Source organism: Hylaeus volcanicus, chromosome 3 (genome assembly GCF_026283585.1).
Source record: "Hylaeus volcanicus isolate JK05 chromosome 3, UHH_iyHylVolc1.0_haploid, whole genome shotgun sequence".
Lineage (NCBI taxonomy): Eukaryota > Metazoa > Arthropoda > Insecta > Hymenoptera > Colletidae > Hylaeus > Hylaeus volcanicus.
Window position 1 is genome coordinate 8,142,610 of NC_071978.1, and position 20,504 is coordinate 8,163,113.

The following is a 20,504-nucleotide window of genomic DNA, read 5'->3' on the forward strand; positions in this document are numbered from 1 at the left end:
GGCATCTATAACAAGATGAGATAGAAAGAATGTAGTTTCCTCTCGTGACTGCTACAATCACATCAAAATTAACGGACTGCTCGAGGCCGCTGGAAAGGTTATCCTCATCATACCGTTTGGCTTGACTACCATTTTATCTCTTGACTTTACGTTTGGCTAGGCTACCGTTCTATCTCTTGTCCAAACCTGCGAGTACAATTTGTCTATCTTTCACAAGTTTGCGTTGGCATGTGCAACTCCCTGTTAGACGCAGAGGCGAGCTGGCATGATCTGACAGTAGCAGTATATGTATTGTTCACAGTTATGAGAGTAGCCTAGAGCGACCAATTAAGTTTGATCCGATTATAACGGATTCATGGGTAATATTATAATAGAATGAAGGGCCATTAAGAAGAGAGATGAAATATGAATTTGTAAAATATGTAAAGAAAATATATAAAATATGAATTTGAATAAACATCCTCAGTTTACCTATAGTAATTATTTGAATGCATCACGTTGAAATGGAGACCGAATACAGTAGGATTCGTAGCTCCATAACTGGGAGCTGGAAAGATGATTCTAGGCTTAAGTGGAATATAGTACCGTGTGTAAGGGGAATGTGGACAGTGTCGAATAATTTATGCTTAGCTTGACCCAATGCGACTGGCAGTTCCTTGCGGAGATCAATTCCTGAGCTTCGCGTGGTATGCTGTTGACAGCAGTGGCTTAAACAAGCTCTATAGCGCCGCTGGGAAAACGTCCTTTGACTAATCCATTTCAAAAGTAATCCCAAAGTAATTAATTACTGCCACCTCTAAGCTACACTGCAGACTAACGCTTCCCAAATTTATTAGAGTTTTGCTCAATATACCCTTATAATTGTTTTTATATGAAAAGGGAACTTACTGCAAACACGAATAGACTCAACAAAGTTTATTGAGAACCTTAACCCTTTACGATCCTATGTCGAGCGAGGTTCGACAAAAATGTACCGAAATAAAAAAATTGGGAGTGTAGAGGGTTACCACCCTGACCTAAACATTTTCTTCGTTTATTTACCAGACTTCGAATTACCCATACTTACACGTGTACTAATACTTCCATAAATTCTTTAAATGGAACGCGGTGAAACTCCGTTTACGATACATGTGACTTAAAGTTTTGAAATGCTGGAGACCACTGTCGAAAGTTATCGAGGAAGCAACCATTTTGTCATGAATGCTCAATTTATACCGTCGCCGGTTGCACCAAGGATTGATGCATGTGTCGTTACGATTTTCTCGAACCATTTACGTTATTCCTCCAATACGTGAACGCGACATATGTCGTTAATATTTCGCAACAATTCTTTGACCCACTTTGCGCCATTATTCCGATTGCCCCCGAATGATTTGTCGACATCGGTCGAAAATCCAATATACTTAATGGAAGGTCGAACGCATACGTTTGAACTAAGGAAGCGGTCGTTTATTTTTTTTATCAATCGATTCGAAATTCTTCTTCCTTCGGTCGGTTTTGTTCCTGAATATTCGGTCGACTGTGACAGAAGCTCAGAATACTATGTATACACAAAGCTGAAATATAATTGGGTTTGGCTGATTCCTACAGAGACCCATTGGCGCGAGCCAAACTCGCAAAACGGCGCATTACGCGATTAATTCTATCGCTGGTAATTTTCAATGAAATTTCCGCGTACATATTTTATTATATAACCGCGAACGAGTGCCTGTGCAATTACAGTTTCACAGTGTATTATATAGTTATCCATAGTGGTTCTACTAGTTGCTAAACAATGGAGGCGTTCCTTTCGCTATAGTGACCAGAGGGGATGAAAATCAATCATGTGTTAGAACGGCAATAATCGTAGACCGTGAATGCATTATTGTTTGCATTCGTGTTAACATACCCTTAAATAATCGAACAATAAGTTTAATATATATCAAACGCTGGTTCCATTCAGGAGAAATTAATCTGATTTCCAGGCCACGTTTAAGGGCGTGTTTAAAAGCATAATACTTACTGGTGGATCAAAATAATGCTGAGTTTTTGTAAATAGTATTTTTATATTGAAGATCCTTTAGTTTTAAATTTCAATTGATGCTTTGCTTTATTTTCTCCTTTATCTTTTCAGTAATTTTTGTTGTTGACAAATATATTAATTGAGCATATAAGGAATTAAAACTTATTGAGATTAACAAATGTATTGTATCTGTTTCGACAGCCGACACATATTTCATTTGAATCCTTGATTGATAGAGCAATAATTAGGTATTACTATTTCCGCGGAATAACAACTACTAATTAATCGATATCGGCTGTCTATCAGTCACTCAGCTTCCGCAGATGAATATTAGTGGAATGTCGAAAATTAATGGTAACATTAAACGTGACGATATTAAGGAGCATACATGTGCATAATCTAAGGATGTATAGAAGAACTGTAATAAAAATTGTATGAGTTAATTAAATGAAATATGTAAAGATAGAAGGTTAGAATGGAAAAATGTAAGTCTGTTTTACTGAAATTTTATTAACTAACAAATTAAACGTAAATAAGATGAATAAGGAATTTTTAATCTATATAACTATCATGATGAACTTGACTAAGTTGTTTCCTTTTACGGGGTTGAAAGACATCATTGGAATTATTATGTTTCAGCAATACCCGAAGACAAGCCCTATATCGTTTCGGAACGTCATCGGTACGAGCCAGGAGACACGTTGAGGGCAAATTGTACCTTGCCACCCTCGAAGCCACCAGCTCATCTCTCATTCACCCTGAACAACGGGCCGGTAAGTGATACCTATAATCCACGCGTCATAATCGAATCCGCACTTAGGGTTGAATCGAGAAATTAATGGTTGCGAAAGTGTTGCTACACACGGCTGAGCACCCTACGTTATCACTGCAAACATCTAATGTTACTTCGAATAATTTGAAAAATGAGTTCGAACGAGATAAATATAAGGACGAAATTAAAGAATATTAACCCATTCACTGGTAGGCAAATTTAAAGCATTTTGCCTTTGGGGCCAAGATTTAATGCAGATGTGTAAAAGATGTGTTAAAAAGAAAATTTACTATCTTTTTTTGCAATAATTCGTAAGTCAAAAGGTTATAAACTTATTTTAAGTAATTGCAATCAATTTGAACCAATTTAGCCAAACACAATCTTCAGAATTTTCATAAAACCTTGATGGGATTTAGACATTTAATGCAATTGGATTCTATTGAATGATACTTCTCTGCTTCTTGAAACTTGGTTCATTCTGTAGAATGATCCAACAAGATAAACTTCCAAGCAACCTGAGTAGAATACTATCGATACGTGCTAATGTATCAACCTACGAAGTTTGGATAAGTGTACTGATACGAACTCGTACCTTAAAGTGTACGTCTAGGACATTCAGCTTGGGTTTAATAATCAAATATCATCGTGAATTATCTGCACATATGTTTATTCACTCGTAAACTGAAATTAATCTTGTACTTCGTACTCAAATAATGTTTATAATTACATAGTCAGCAGGCACAGAAGTTTTGATCATTTATAATTTGGCTTTCCTATTTAGAATATTATTCAATTTGTATTGGAAACGTGATAGTTTGGTTAGATTAAATTTTCTTAAAGACTATTTATTTATTGTAATTACATGAAGACTTTTTGTGGAATGTTAATATAGCTAGTATTTAAATAACTATTCATTATACAGTATTAATTAATATTCATTATTCAGAAGCATCGATTAATAATAGAGTCTACAAGTTATGATATTTCGAACATTGCAAATTGCAAGGCAGCTTCGTCTAATTCTGGAAAGTATAATTTTAAACATCACACGTTTCTGTCTCTTCAGTAATTAACGTGACACCATTTTCAAATCGAAACTTAGAAATTGACTTGACTGCTTGTAAAATATCGAAATCTTTTTTCTTACGAAGTAATAGTGCGTGTCTGTAAAAATAACGTGAAAAACGTTTCATTAAGAAATTTTTTGCAATAACAAAGATATGGCCCATAAACGGAAGGATTTATGGACCATATCTTTTTTAAACGCGTTTTTCTCGAGACTGCACTTTTCGACTTAGTATCAGTAATAACTCGATAATCGTTAAATCGAATTCAACCCATTCTTCCACACATTGTGACATCGCGTATCGTGAAGTATTCAAGTTTCCTATTTTTTATTAGTTTCCACGGTGCTCCACGCAAGAATTCGACGAAAGAATTATTTTCTAAAAGCAATTCTTAATTTCTACAATCTTTAGTATTTCAAATAATCCATAAGAAGTTCCCTTGAAAACTCGAAGACCACTAAACCATTAATTTTCCAACCATTTCAACAATTGGCTCCTTCACACATGGCAAACATAATCGAAAGTATAAATTTTGCTCTACGTTTAAACCTGCAACGGCAAGTGGCGCTAAAAAAACACGATTTAACACGTTGAATGCCACTTCACCCATATATGGGTGACTGAGCTTGCCACTAAGGAACTTCAGGGATTAATTTGAAGAGCTAACGAAAATAAGTCTGAATATAGTTTGTAAATATCGATGATAATACAAAAATAAGTAATATGACAAATATTAGATTCTGTTGTTTACAAATGTCTCGAGACAAAATTTTAATCCTGTACACATTTCCATCTGAATCAGTCTGGAATCAGTGTTAAAGATTAATCGGCCATTTTAAACCGTACCGCGCAGGAAGACATCCGCGAAAAGGACTTCCACCGATTACGATTATTTGCCTCTTCGGTGAAAATAATTTTCTCCGTCGGTGTGTGGGTGGGCTTCTCCATGCCAACCGAATCAATTTTCAGTGATAACATCGGGTGCTCCTCTCTGTGGCGCATACACGTGCACACACTGCCGAAGTAATTGCACGATATACGAGGGGGAACGTGGAAGTTATCGCGGTATGAAAGTTTGAGGAGCCGCTCTATAAAAGTTAAGGAGGTTAAGCAAAGAAGAGAACTTTTCCTCTTGAAAAATCTTTCCCGGCCGCGCAGTCTGTGGCTCTGTGTGTATATTAGTCGGTGTCTCCTTTCACGAAGGATTTGTTTCTCATAATTTTTAAATTCCGCTCCATTTGAATGATTGCTTGCAGAGCGGATTTCCATCCCCCTCGAGCGTACCTCGCGCGATACTTCATTCTCTCGTCCCTCCCGCGCGGATGGTTGAATTCTAATTGAATAAATTAAATTAGAAAACGGCGAAAAATGTCCGGGCGAGTTTTCGCGATGGCGGGAACAAGGGTCGTTTGGCTCATTGGGCGATGCGTCACCTATAATCCCTGGGGGGTGACAACGTAGGATCTCATTACCCGATACGGCTAAATACGTATACCCGCAAAATGAAATCGCATTCGAATCAGCGCGGCCCGACGGCGTAGCTTCGTTTAACCAACTTCGACCGTAGTTGACATTTTATGGAAGCTTGCTTGCGCTCGAGTATAATTCCTTTTTACGGAAAATATTTGCCCGATCCCGTGCACGCGTTCGCCGCGTTGAAACACAGCGGGAAATATCGGGAAACTGATCTTTCGTACGAAAGAATTTTCATGGTGTGCGTGTGTGCGTACGTAGATAAGCGCTTACAACGTCAGTAAAACTTCCAATATAGACGAATATCGCTGTTTTCGAGGCTGGTACCATTTTATCGCGAGATAAAGTGATTTTAGGTGTGTTTCTTTAGATTTTGCAATGCCTGTTAACTCTTTAATCTTTTCAACTCTAGTGGTGCATTGTATATGTCCATCTATCTGGTTCCTGTTGACTAGATTATAATTGAAGCTTACAGGAGTGTATGCTAAAAAAAATGAACGTCATTTGCGCTGGATAAATTGTTCTTTCTTATCTGGCTACAGCCTCTGATTTATAGCCACTCGTAATTTAATAATCTCAGTGTTTAAAAGAGAAACGAATAGAATTTAAATAGAGAACAGCAGTGGCGAAAATGTTAACTACTAATTTATTCAGAAACAATCTGCATCTTTAAAGAGGATTGTCCAAAGTCTTCCTCCACAAATACCAAGCTAAATTTAGACAATAATCGACATTATTCCAGTTGACATATACTCAATATTCCTAACGCAGTCTATGTACAGCTGATATTAGGCTACTTAGTCTTGAATGTAATTCAGATGTAACCGATCCATTCTACGGAACATAGATGTAATCTGTATTATCTAACACCACATTAGACTTAGACAAATCACATCACATGCTTATTCCACGTGACGTATGCGTAACCCATTTGACCCAGTCTACGTACATAACCTACTTTCGTATTAGACTTATTTCAGACGTACATACATACATAAGTCCGTTCTACCGACTAGAGATCTAACCTATACCTTCCGGCACTGGTTCGTAGCATGAGTGTTGATGACACGTGCACAATAGTGTAACATTCAAAGAAACATACGTTGTTTCCAGACCTTCAGTCACTCTATCTGACGAGGGTGTGATTAGGGTAGACTCTGGAGGATGTATTGGAATATTTCTTGAGTTTAATCAGTGTTTAATATTACATTCTATAAGAATTGTCATCCAGCTGTAGTCCACATTCAAATAATGCAGTCCAGGGTTATTTAATATATAACATAACCCATTTAATATTAAATGCATGCCTATCTCACGTGTGAACAAAAAAGGGAAAGTTACCTTCTCTAAACAGTTACATTTTTGTTTATGAAAAAGCAATTAGTCTGTACCTATTTACAATAATTTGTAAATTACAAACTTAGATTAAACATCATGTACACGCCACCTATTGGAACAACTCTCATGACGGAAGCTAATCATAAAAATGCGAGGTAGAGCCAAATGCATCTGCCTCGCGAATCTAATCTAATATATATACCACTCCGATATCGCGTTTTACTTTTATCAAATTCCATTACTCAGTCGTAAGGGTGGACGTAAACGAAAAACGCGAGGTGGGATAGTGGGAGGGGGTAATTTGCTATTTCCTTCAACTGGCGCCACTGTAAGAAAGCTCTTGGAATGTACGGTTATGGAGGAAGTCGAGGCTCGGTTCTCCACTAGATGAGTCGGAGAGAATTAGACGCGGCCAAAGAAACGCCGTCTTGTATGGTGGGCAGCGTTTCTCAAACTCAGGTCCCCTGACACTCGAAAGAAAATTAACGTGGATGATTGCGTCACAATACTTTTCCACGAATTGTGAGAAAGAAAGATGAGAACGGAAAGAAAGGTTTGATCACAAATATAAATTAATTGGAAGCGAAAGAAATAAAGCGGAATTGTAAGGAAAGAGGAATATCACTTGGAATAAAAATTATTGAGTATGAGGTGAACACAAAAGAAAAGATTTTATGGTTAATGTACACTAATTAAAAATTAAAAGAATAAAGTGAAATTGTAAGAAAGAAAATGTAATTCTATTTAAAACTTACTCGAATCATTTTTTAAAGGTTTTTAAATGTAGCAAAAGACTACAGAAGCTGGAAATGAATATACATAGATAGGTTTTGATTAAAATTGATTTGAATTTCAGATGAGAATATAAAACTTGAACACGAAGTTTCATTGGAATCCATTCAATAGTTTAATTATGTTGAAAAATGCATGCAATAAGTAATTATTCATTTAAGAGAGAAAAACATTACTATTTACTCTTAAATAAATTCCAAAGATCCATGTAGATTTACTAATTAGTTGAAATATAAATGGATTTGTTTGAACAAGATCGTTGAGTCATAGTAAAAATGAATTTATTAATAATTCTACCTTAGGGGACCTGATTACACCTCTCCTTTTTTGAGGAGTGGCTCCACCGGAAGTAAGGTTTGAGAAACGCTGTGTTATAAGAAATGTCGAGTGTCGAGGGTGTGAGTATCGGTTTGTTGGTTTCTTAGGAGTAACACTGTTTCGAGCTATTCACCGAATTTACAGAGAACACTCCCAGGGGCAACAAGAAATAAGTTATTTTGTAAATATTCCTCTCTCTGTCTCGTTGGTTGAGTGGCTTTAAACCAAATATGTGCGCTTGACTCGAAAGTGCTGTCTAATTGGTACGCTGTGCATGTTTGCAGGGTCAATAAAAGAGTTTGTTCATTTCCTGCTATACAGCTGGCCTCGTTTATTATTAGCGACAAAATGAAGAAATGATTCCATACCAATATCAATACTCGCGAACGAACCCAGTCGCTAAATGTAGAAATGGAATAACCGCCAATAATAACAGCTATTATTCACGAAATAGAATGACTAATGGCCCATAATATGATTATACCTGACTTGCGCAATTATTGATTTGTACAAGTATGCATTATCCAGTAATAGTGGAGAATACCTCAAGTATGTAAAATCATTCTATTTTAGCAATAGTTGAAACGAAAACATAATGAAATATTTCTTTCTGTCAAGAAACTCAATTAGGTGCAAATAATCACTGCAACTCGAGGTTATTAAATAACTCTTTACTACCAATTCGGATTACTGCGACATAAAATGCAGAGTTCGTTCATCAGAAGGTATCAAATAAAGGAAGAAGGGAATTTCTAATCAATTTCAGAGAATGGGTACGTTGAATATACGATCTTCCTCATTGTCATACTCGACGGACATTTTTCAAAGATTAAACTTTAGAAGAAAGAATCTGCCGACGATTTCAACTGCTCAATTGACGGAACTGTCGCCCGTCAAATCAAATGTCCGGGTTCGAATTCCAGTTAAGTGCATCGATCCTCTGATATTTTCCGTCTTGCAACGAGAACTGTTCGAATAATATGAATGAGTAGACACGTTAATTATGAATCAACAGTTGGAGACTCATTTTTCTTTTTATATTTCACGTTTGGCTGACAGGGACTAAAATTTAAATTTACTGTAAATGAAAGTAGCGGATCCCAAGAATATCTAACGGAACGTAGAATTTTCTTTAGTGTCTAGACAATGAATTCTTCGGATCCGTATGTATTTAAATTTCCCAACAACTTTGAAATAGAATGTCAGACGTCAGTCGAAGCGAAAATTTTAAATGCAGTTTTTAAACACGTTAAACGCAACGTGGCTGAACAATTTAATAATTTTAAAGAAATTATAAACATGAATAGCTTTACTCTGTTATTTAGATACTGGAGTTATTCAACAAAGTTCACGTAAATATATAATTACCTTCTTAGTATGAATTACCAATTTTAATATACTTTAAATAATTTAAAAAGGAATTATTCCTTTGGTAATAGAACAATAAAATAGACATTTTATTAATTGAATGTTTCTTATCTATACTAATGTATTACTAAATTTTAAAATGACAGAAAAAATTAAAATTAATTTAATTTAATAGTATTTATTTGTACAGACTACATCAGTGGTAAGTGGATCATAAATGAAAAATATGATGAAATGGAATTCGAGATTATTTAATAATTCGGATTTATTTTATGGTGCATCAAACGAAAACAAAAGTGTAAGCAAATTTCTGAATGCCCCTGGCGAATTTGAGCAAGTGTGCTTGACAATGAATATTTTAATTTTGATTTCATTTTAATTTTCTTCTTTATATATACGTACGTATAATATTCACACCTCTATTTCGTTTAACGACACTTTTGTGCCTGTCGCTGCTGCATATTGATTTCAAACTGTGCATTACTATTAAATTACAGAACGTACTCTGATTAAGAAATTCAACTGAATAAGGAATACTAGGCCAATATAAAATTAAAAATCAACCATGTCGGAGTCAAATATTATTTTAGAGATTTTAAAATAATTAATAATTTTCATCTCAAATTATAATTGAATAATACTCAATTAATATGTTCACTGAAACATTCCTGCGTATATGACAAAAAGCTCACGTATTTTAAAAATCATACAAGAGAGATAATTGAAACTTTTCAGCAGCAATGTAAATAATCCAGCAAAATAGCTGGAAGGTGGAACAATAAATTCTCGACTACCTGTATCAGTTTCATGTTTATTGGAATTGCTCACCGTTTCATACACATTTTTCTGGTAAATGTATCACGAAATAAAAATTCCTGGACGAGAGTTTGTATGTTTGGTATACGCATTGAACACACAGTATTTTTTTATTTGTTCTACTGTGGATAGTCGATCGAGTGTGCAAAATTGTCAGCTGGAGTATGTACCGATCGTTTGGAACAAATACAAACTTCAAAAACACGAATGTTACGGCTTCAAATACAATTGGGTGAAATATATATTTTTAAACACTTTTGTTATACACATTGTTACAAATGCTATTTTTATGAGTATCTGTTTCCATTTGATTTCCAAGTTTGTTATTAATGGAACGACAATTTTAATAGATATATTTACAAGACTATAACGATGAATAGCTATATACTTATACATTACTCTTTGCTTTAGAATTTAATATGGGCAACTTTTTGATTATTTTTTTACCAGAAAGTCCATTGAAGTGGAGAAAAACGTGCGTAAAGGGGTTAAATTAATGAGGTCCCAGCAATATATATGAATCCGTAGTAATTCCCGAAAGCACACGCTAAGCATTGTAGATTGTTTACTTACACTTTTAAGGGAAATTATCATTAACCACGAGGAAACAACTTTTAATCACGAAACTTCCACTCCGTAAATTATTACTTTCGGGTATACTTCTCATTCGCATTGTACAGTTGGTAAAATGTAATTCGTGGCGCGCGAATCGTTGACACCTTACTCAGAATCGATAGTAAGAGCGTCGAGGCGACAATTTTGAAAAAAAAATTGAACGGTGAAAACTACGAAATAACAGTTCTATAAATTTGATCGAATCGGTGAAGAGAATTTACGCATCGTGTAACCATGAAAATTGGACGAAATATTAGAATTAATAATCATACAACTTACGTGTATACATATACTAATCGACAACAATATTTTACATATACATTGTATATATTAACAATTCCATGTCTGTTTAATACATTTGACCTGAATTTTGTTATGAGTATTTTTTTACTATCAAGTGAATATTTATTTTTTCATTACTTCCAATGATTGACTCTTCTATAATTTTCATAACCTTATTTTTGAATAAAATTCTATTTTCTTCTTTCTGTAATTTGTAAGTGGATCTGTATCCCTATAAATTAAAATTTATCAGTTTTCTCTCCTTGTTTTTGTTTTAAAACAGGAATTTGACTCATCGATTGCTGTCTTTGTTTCCATTTTAAAGTCTATGTTTCCTGAAGAGAAATACATAATAATATATAAATCGTCCACATTGCCTATATGACTACTGATTTAATAAAAATTACTCCAAGAATCAAGCACGAAAAGTCAGTTGGGAAATTTTATAGACTACAAAATGCTCGCTAAATATCGAATTTCCAGCGAATCGGCGACAAGTTATCACTTTCAAAGTCGATACGAGACGTTTACGAGTTACTAAAGGTTGCACGCGAGCGATTCAGAGGAGACCTGTAAAATGGGAGCCAATCGCAGGACTGATGGTCTCCCTTATCGTCGGCATTGCGTGCAAAATGACAAAATGACGCATTCTCAGCGAGACGGTAAACGCGTATTTTTACAGAATCGTAAAACTTCGTGGAAGTAGATTCGCCAGACCGCCGGGTCAAGAAGGAAAAGAACCCGCCATAACGTCTCCCCATATCGAGGTGTTACGAGAGCCCATCCGCGTATGTTTATCAGAAATGAGAGAAGCCATAAGGCAAATATTACTCTCAGCTCCTCGTCAAACGTCAAGAATGGATGACGAGTATTCTCGATTTTTATTTCACCTCGTTTCTTCATTTTTGGCACGTCGTGTGTCGTCCTTGGTTGCTCGAAATATGGTCGACCTTGGATCGAATTTGAATTAATACTAATTCATTTATTATAAATATATATATTCAAAAAATTCAAGTTATTGGACTGCTAGATCAATAGAGTGAAACGATTTCATTTTTGCGACACACATGTTTATATTACAATATTTTTCACGTTTAGTTTATTATCGATCGAGTACTTTATATTTACTACCTCATGTGTTATATCAGAGTTCATTGCTTCTTCTGCTGACTTTGGCCTCATTCTCGTAGTGTTTAGTTTGCAACGATATTTCTCAATAAAAGTGACCAGTATTCGCTCCAGCGAGATTTATTTCGTATTCATACGAAATATTTTGCATTCATGCGTGTGGCGCTGTCGAATCTCAAAGTGGCAAATTGTCGCCACGCGAGACATTCCGCAGGCTTTCTCGTTAAGTGGATTATTCCTGACGCATTGTTCCCTATGACGCTGACCAGAAATCGTGAACATTTCCTGTGTCTCAACTTAGCACAACGAGCACGATGGCAGTACGTTTCTCTGTTGAAAATTTACTGGCGTCATTTTTCATGAAGAATGCTCGTATAGTCATTTTCCCTTTTTCTTTTCATTTCATTTAGTGTACAATTTAACATAACTGCATTGTATGTGTTCTTACAGACTCTGACGAGTAGTACTTGTATTCTATTTTTATTTGTTTTTGCTATTTTCTACCTCAGAATTAACGAAGAAAATTTTATTTGTATCATCAGTAAACAGGAAAAGAGGAAGACTTACGAATGGTTAGGATATCACTTGCATGAATGAAAGAAGTAAACTAGTGGCGCCACAATGGGACATAGCAAAACCATGCTAGAACTTCTCAGTGGCGCCATTAGTTTGCGTACTCACTGTGCGCTGAAAATGTCTCAGCTTTCCTTCACAGTGTAACGTTTATAGTTTCATCACCAGAAAACGACATTCTTATATTTTCATACCGCTCGTTCAAAGGCTGAATCTTTTCTTTCCTTGAAATATTCTTCCCTGAGATTATCGAACAATTACATGTTATTCTTTCCATGAAATTCCTTGATATTTCTCAGGGTTTGCAAACGACGACACAAGAATGGCTCGACCTTTCAGGAGTTAATTGCGTCTCCTCGAGGCAAGTTCAGGCAACAAAGGAAAATAACGCACTAGTATTAGTTACCAGGGGAACAACCCTCTTCGTGCACATAAAATTTCACAATGTCCTCAATGCTCGGATCGAGGATTCCTGGTGGAAAAAGCAGCGCGCTCATTTCCACGCGGATTCCAAGGTCTGTCGCTTTTGTGCTTTATAATGTCCGCCATACCTCATGGGGTTGCAAGAACAACAAAACCCCCAGGGAGGTTCACCTGGGTACAAGGGAAAGAAAATACGCGACCGAAGGTCTCTCTGGGAAGTGGTGAGTGCACACGGACATCGGCCGATACCTTCAGGTGGCAACTTACGATCCAATAAAGTTTTCGCCCTTTCCCACCCCCGTGCGCAGCTGCGACCCCGATCTTTCTTCCCGCGGGGGTGGGCATTTGATTCGTGAAAGTTACTTTGAGTTTTAAGTCAATTAAATTCCGCGGGTGCCGAGAGCCAGTTCTACCTAACCGTTGTCGCTTGGGTTCTCGCTAAGCTCTCGATGCGCAGTTGGTAATGTTCAAATTTCATTCCACCCTTGTACTTATGGTTGTGTAACAAGTATATTCGTGTAGAGCGGAGTGGGCGAACTCGTGTTTGAAATTGAAGATATAGGAACGTTTAGGTAGCTTGTACAACTTGCAAGTTATTAAAAATTATATTGGGGTGTAATGGCACTGTAGGAGGGTTGATCACTTAAATTGAACAACTTGGAACATTTCTTCGTATTGTAATATATGAGCCGTTCACTGCACAAATCGATTAACTTCACTTTTTGAAAAATTTTAATTTAAATGTCAAAGCACTTGGTATAGTCATAACTCAAGATTCTACTACATTAAAATTAACTATGAAACAGAGACAATGTACACAATTCTACAAATCTTTTTCTATTTTTTAGAATTATTTTTTCTCATTTCCTACAATTAGGACAATACACTAATTCTTAAATCAACAGTCCTGTGATTTAACTATTAGATTACTCAATTAGCTAACTCTTATTCTAGCGAAACTATACTTTATTTGTTCATTTACATATATATTATCATTAGAATGATAAATGGAACACCAATGACTTCGCTCTAAATTTCTCCTAGATCGGATCAAATCGAAGAAAATTCATTTCCCTGTCGAATCGGCGACTCAGCGAACCACGAACGACACTCGTATTCAGACAAATCGTTCAATCGTATTGTTCTTACGAGCTAGTGAAATGGGCCAAGTACTCGGTGGCCAAAAGGCCAATATCCTCGAGAACGCGTAATAGAAAGTCATATTACCCCAGATCGCAGTTTGTACTTAGATTTTTTCTGCTTTTTGTTGGGATATCGATCAATGCGTCAAGATCTATTCGATTTCTACCCTTCCGAAGATGGAGCACACGGATTATTCGATGATTGATTCATAACTTCTAACCAAGGAATGGTTTGAATAAAATATAAGTGATTTGCAAGATAAAGGGACAAAGATTCTTCGAGTGGTAGAACTTTCGAATTGTCGTACTAACATAGTTATGGGAGATGAAATGGGAATAACAATGGGTACTTGCAAGAATATAACGAACAATTTAGACTCGTAGATACACTATCAGAGATAAAATATGCGTTATAGTAAGTGTGTTCCGCACTGCTGCCTACTTTGCATAGAAGAGAAAGGTTTCTGCTGTACCCTTCCATGCCTTGTCCTGAGATTTTTAGTAATAAATCTGGAACGACTATTTGTTTGACTGATCTATGATGTGACACGAGCACTTGAACTGTCTTCGTAACTTCTGTTTAATCTTTGCAGCTGCGAATTGCTGTACATGTTATAAAACTTGGAATATTTGTTTTTATATTCGATATGACCATTCAGTAATTTTCATTGAATTTTCACAACCTGTGAATATTCATTGAATTTAATCCATATTCAAGGGTTAACTGTGTATACGTTGTGTTAGAATGGGTAAATTCTCCTTGCGAATCAATTTTTTACTCAAAATATCCATTCGGCGTGGATGTCATTGACAGAGCCTAAAGTCTGCGGCAAATGACAGTTTCGTGGTGACGTATTATTAGTAATTGGTCAAAATTATGGTGATAACGAGGAAAATGAACATCTGACAAAATGCAGGTGACTGCACGTGTACGATAATGATCCGATTCGGTCTCGTCGAATTGGATGAAGCCGGAAACACGTGTTTATTCCCTCCAGGCACAATAGCGGCACACCAACTATGCTGCGAATCGATTGCTGCATCATCACTTCGCTTCTGGCGTTAATTGGGTTACGTTCAAATTAATTCCACGATTGTAATAAATAGCATAACGTTTCCACCGGACTTCAAAGAACCAACGAGAAATTTTGTTCAACCCACGCGTAACGGAGTGATGTGGAATACCGCGCCAATTTTTGGCGAAATGACAATCGAATGAATTTGGGAAATCTGCAGTTTCAGCAGTTTTACAACAGTCGATAAATCGTCACATTACTTTGGGAATGATTCGTAAGGATTCTTCGTGGAATATCCTCTGACGATTTTTATGAAGCTTTGTGTGCAGGGTAGCCAAAAGTTATAGACTTTACGTTTGATTTTTGTTGAGAGGGAATTGAGTCGTGAACATGAAATCCCATTCTATTTTTAATACATAAATGTTCGATGGCATATAAATAAATCATTATCAAGGACTTTTCGAACCATTTTGACACGAAGAATTAATTTCTTAACACATTCGCGACCGCTGACGTGAATTCACACAAAATTATGAAAATCTTTTTATTTTATACACTACATATTTACAACATTGATATTTCGAAACATATTTTGTAATTTTTATCTTCGCCTTAACGATTCAAATTTCCGATGTCCAGCTTCAGAATTTTATTATTTTTCTCAATACTCGGTAATAAAAACGTGAAATATCTGTCGATCGCGAATCTGTTAACATAAATAAGGGTATAATTCATTAATCCTAATTCTAACGATAAATTCAAGTACATCCATACGATAGTTTAACTCTCTCGCGTAAGTTAACTTTATCTTCTACGCCAACCAGTCTCTTTTTCGTATTTAATGACACGTAACATAATTAAACGCTGGATTTACTACTTCCACTTCTAAAAACAAATACTTCCCCATCCACACACCAATTTCATTACGTCGTTGAGTCTAACTTGGCTCACAATGGTTGCACGCGGCAGCAGGTCTGCCTTTCAATTTTTTATCGATCAGAAGGGAATCACCGGACGCGACTATAGCCCAGCTCCGTATTCGTCGGCAAAAAGAATCGAAAGGAAGGAAGATGCGCGCAAACGTCGAAATGAATTCCCGTGATTTATGACAGAGCCGCGTGCAGAGGTACGAGGGGCGAGATTATAGCATTCCGACACTACTCTCATTCTCCATAGTAAATAGACGGGTGTCTAAAGTGATAACGCAAAGGGATTTTCCTCGACGGTGGACCCGTTCTTTATTCCTTCCACAGTTTCGCTCGGGCAACAGCGTACACAAACAACGGCCCACTTTCCCGCGTGGCTTCGACATAATGAAATGCATCGTCTTTTGAGGGTATAATCCAATGCAGATTAAAATCCCGACAGTGCACTCGTTCTCTCTCTCCCTCGCGGCGAGTTCCCCCCTTCTTTTCGCCTCCGCGATACAAATTGCAGAGCAGCGCCAGGCAGAAGAGAAAAGGGTGTCGAGGCTAATCCGACGCTGAGCTCGTCATGACTTTATGGGCGAAGCTGACGGAATGGAGAGGCATCCTTAGCAGGAAAAATCGAGGTCGACGGAGCAGTTTCTCCGTCTTCTCCTACCTCGGCTTGCTCGTTTTCTTTTTTCTTTTTTTTACATTCTCTCTACTCCTCGACTTCCTACACCCGAGCTCAGAATGCAACCAGTTACGTACGCCTCTTTGCGGTGTCATCGAATCCACGGCGGAACTTTGTAGCGTGCAGACGAAGAAGAGAGAAATCGGGTAACGACCTAGCCTTAACCATCTACCCAAACTAACCCATCAACTCTACCCTCTTTCTCCGGTCCTTCCTGTTCGCTTCTCCAGGTGACGTCCCTGGCTTCATCGTCGGTTTCTCTCCGTGCTTTCTCTTGGCTTCCCTCTATCTGTCCCTTCTTCTTCCGGGAGTCTCATTCATTAAGTCTCAAGAACGGCCTCGCAATCTCTATAGGGTCGTCAGTAGACGCGTACACGACGTGCCGTTTGTTCTCCACTGAAACTCGAGATGTCCTCCTCGGATAACACGTCCCATACCGACACCGCTCATACAAACATGTGTACGTACGCGGGGACGTATCGTTGTCGGGCGACCGCCGCTAGGCGGGGGCGGTAATAAAGTCTCCGTCTGAGAGATAATGAAAGTTTACACCCGTGACCCACGACCACCGCGAAGGATCACGGCCCTCTTGACCCGTCCGACGAACATCTTCATTGGACAGTTTTGTCGCGGATGGCGATCGATCACCCCAGGGAACAGGATCTCTCTCGCTCTTGCTCTGTGGCTCTCTCTATGCGCCGTGCGTGGACGCGTACACAGGTTGGGACACCAAATTTCAACGTGCACTGGCACAGACAATGTAATCACGTTGTTTGCCTGCCCGTTCTGTCATTCGGACACGGAAGGTGGGCGGATTCCAATCAAGACCCGACCCACCCCCTTTGATTCTGTTCTTCAATCCGTTATCGATGAAGTTTCTTCCGAATACTGTTGGGTTAAACGCCGTGACATGGAGCCTGGACGCTGAAGGGAAATTGAAAATGCTCGGGTTTGCTTTGATACGTACGGTTTGCCGCGGTAGTTTAATTTTTGTGTAACTTTCGTGCAGATTTATTGGACGGATTGGTAGGACGGCCTGATGCGAGTGTAGAGGTGTGGAGGGTCTTCTGGTACTGCGAGACTGCACGTCCCTTCAGGGATCCCTTGTGACACTATGTGTCGTATTCGAGTATTTCTAAGGATTTAATTTCTGATGGAAAAGCGAACGACATTTTTAATGAAGTAGTTATTGATGTGAAAAAAAGGAATTAAGAGAAAAACTATATCGAAATATGTGAGAACTAGTGTTCACAAATCTGTTTGTAATTTGAATGTAAATTGATGTCTTATAAAGCAACTTTACGTATCTGTAATTAAATTTCAAAACTATATTACTCTCCTTTCCGTCGACATAGAAATGCACTCCAATTAAATATATCAAAGTAGAGGTACTACTCATATAGTAATCCAGCGAACGTTTCGTAAACGAGAAAGCTTTTAAAAGTACCTACAGAACATGCTTTTCGTATGTAAATGTCGAGCACAAAGATAACAATTTCTTAATTATTCAAAAAGAAAAGATTTTTCGTTCTTCGTGAATCTGAATGATTTATGAGCTAACGCAGACGCATACGGCTGTCATAAAAATCTCGCAGCGGTAGGTAGAAGTTAAGTAAGTGGTGCTTGAGGCACATGCGCTTAAAGATACAAGCTCTTGCATGTGTTACGTTTACGAGGAGAGGTCCCTAAGCGTGGCACGTAGCTTTCAGCCAGGTCTTGCACACTGCTACGAATATGCGTCCTGATTACGGCGAAATGATTCTACCATTTTATACCTAGGTATATTGGTACTTTTAACGAATAATAAAGCAATTTTAACGGGATTAAATGTTTTAATGACTAGAAATAATGGGTAGAATGATTACCACGTATATTTAGAAATGGTGTCACTGTGATGAGCCTAGCGAATCATGAAAGTGTGTGAAATCTACTCGAAGACATCGCGTTACATTTGGAGGCCCCTTCTTGTTAGCAGAACTCCCAAAGAAGGATAGACAATCTGCGTAACTCTGTTGGATAGGTCAGTCGTACCTTTTTTCTCCATGTTTACTTAATTCTGTTTTCTACGGTAATAAGTTCAATATTTCGTTGGTTCTTTTATCTCCTGACACTTAATCATCGACACAAACGTTCTCATTAAGTTATTACCGTAGTGGAGACCGTGCGTGTAGACCCCGAATTTGTGAATACCGTGCGTGTGAACCCCAACTTGTAGAAGCTACACGTGTAGACCCCGATTTGATGGATCATTGCACACGAATCCTGCCATTTATTATCTGTTCTGTGAAATTAGCACTGCAATCTGAATTGTAGAATGAAATGGTATTTCACATTGAACGAATGAATGGTTATTCAAACGTTTGATCGAATAAATGCTGGGAGTAAATAAACAGTGACGTAATTCATCGTTGATTGCTAGGAAGAAAATTTTATTCATCTTTGGACTATTTATAAATCATCCCATACTGTAGTAATCAATATAAACACCATGATATTATATAGATGTTATATAAATTAATATAATAAGACGATGTTAATTCCTCTATTCCCGATGTCGAATAATAAGGGAAACGTGATTATTGATTCTTTTTCGAATTTATACATTCAGTTTTAGTACTTTGCTATAGAATCCGACTACTCTGTGTGTATTTCAAGATACCTGCTACTATAGTTTTCTTACACGAACCATGTTAAAGCGACAAAGTCGAAGACTCATCAGTCGATCGTCGAAATGATGCGCATCGTCCTGGAAAAGCAAGCTACATCCAGTAATTTAATCAGGACATAAATTTAATCCTCTGCCGTACAGGCACACATAATGTTTCAGTATTTAATGATGAATGTTGACAATCAACATCGAATATTTACGTGTATCTCACACACACTACAATATCATGCGGCGGTGTACAACTGTTGTTTTGCAAATCTCCGCAAACCGCTGGACGTTTCGCATAACACAGATATTCGGTGAAAATTATTACCACGACCCGTGAATGTAGGGCGGAAATTAGATATCCAGTGTACATTGAGCTGCGCTCACACGCAGTATGTAACGCAAACATCATGCGGACGGAAAGTAGATGAAAATTGAAGTGATGCATGCTTGTCAGTATTAGTTCAAAATTGTCTATTTTCTCAATGATCAGTTTTGCAAATCATCCGTAACACAGGACTTTTTGTTGGTGCCATAGTCACTGCGAAGGGGTGAAATCATCCCTTGAAAGATCTTTTCTCTCCTGAAATATCTTTAAAAAAAGGCAAAAAAGAATGCAATTTTTATTTTAAGAGTTATTTCTACGACAAAGAGAAGTTCATACTTTTCTCAAAGGATGATTTATTTTCTCAAATTTTATAATGACATCAACAAAAAGATGGTTTCTTGTTATTTATGGATTATTCTATACAGTTTTTTTTAAATTTTCTGATTTGTTGGGTTCCTTTTTGAACGATGCAGAAACTGATGAGAAATGAACGAATGACAATGCCTGGAAACGGTTGAACGTTCATTCTCCATTCCTTGTGTCACTGGCACGCGCTGTCTCTTTGCGAGGACCTATAAATTTCGCCTTTCATCGTGTCGGTCCAGTACCCACTCTAATACGATACACTATTATTCTCGAAAGGCCGGCACACGTCGAGAGCCCGATCGATCAATTCGCCAAAGGAAAAACTAAATCCGGGGGAAACGAATAAGGCTCGATAAATATCAGTCAAGCGTCATTCCGTGAACAAATATTTACCGTCGAAACGTTTAAGGGATTATTTTATTACACGCTCCAA

At 37.4% G+C, this 20,504-nt stretch overlaps 1 protein-coding gene across 2 annotated transcripts in view; it reads left to right on the forward strand.

The window, feature by feature from the left end:
- LOC128873376 (uncharacterized) overlaps positions 1–20,504 on the forward strand; it is a 172,539-nt gene that overhangs the window by 107,157 nt on the left and 44,878 nt on the right. For both annotated transcript variants that reach the window (XM_054116927.1, XM_054116928.1), the window contains exon 4: positions 2,642–2,775. In XM_054116927.1, coding sequence (XP_053972902.1) covers positions 2,642–2,775 — 134 coding nt within the window. The remainder of the gene's footprint in view (positions 1–2,641; positions 2,776–20,504) is intronic.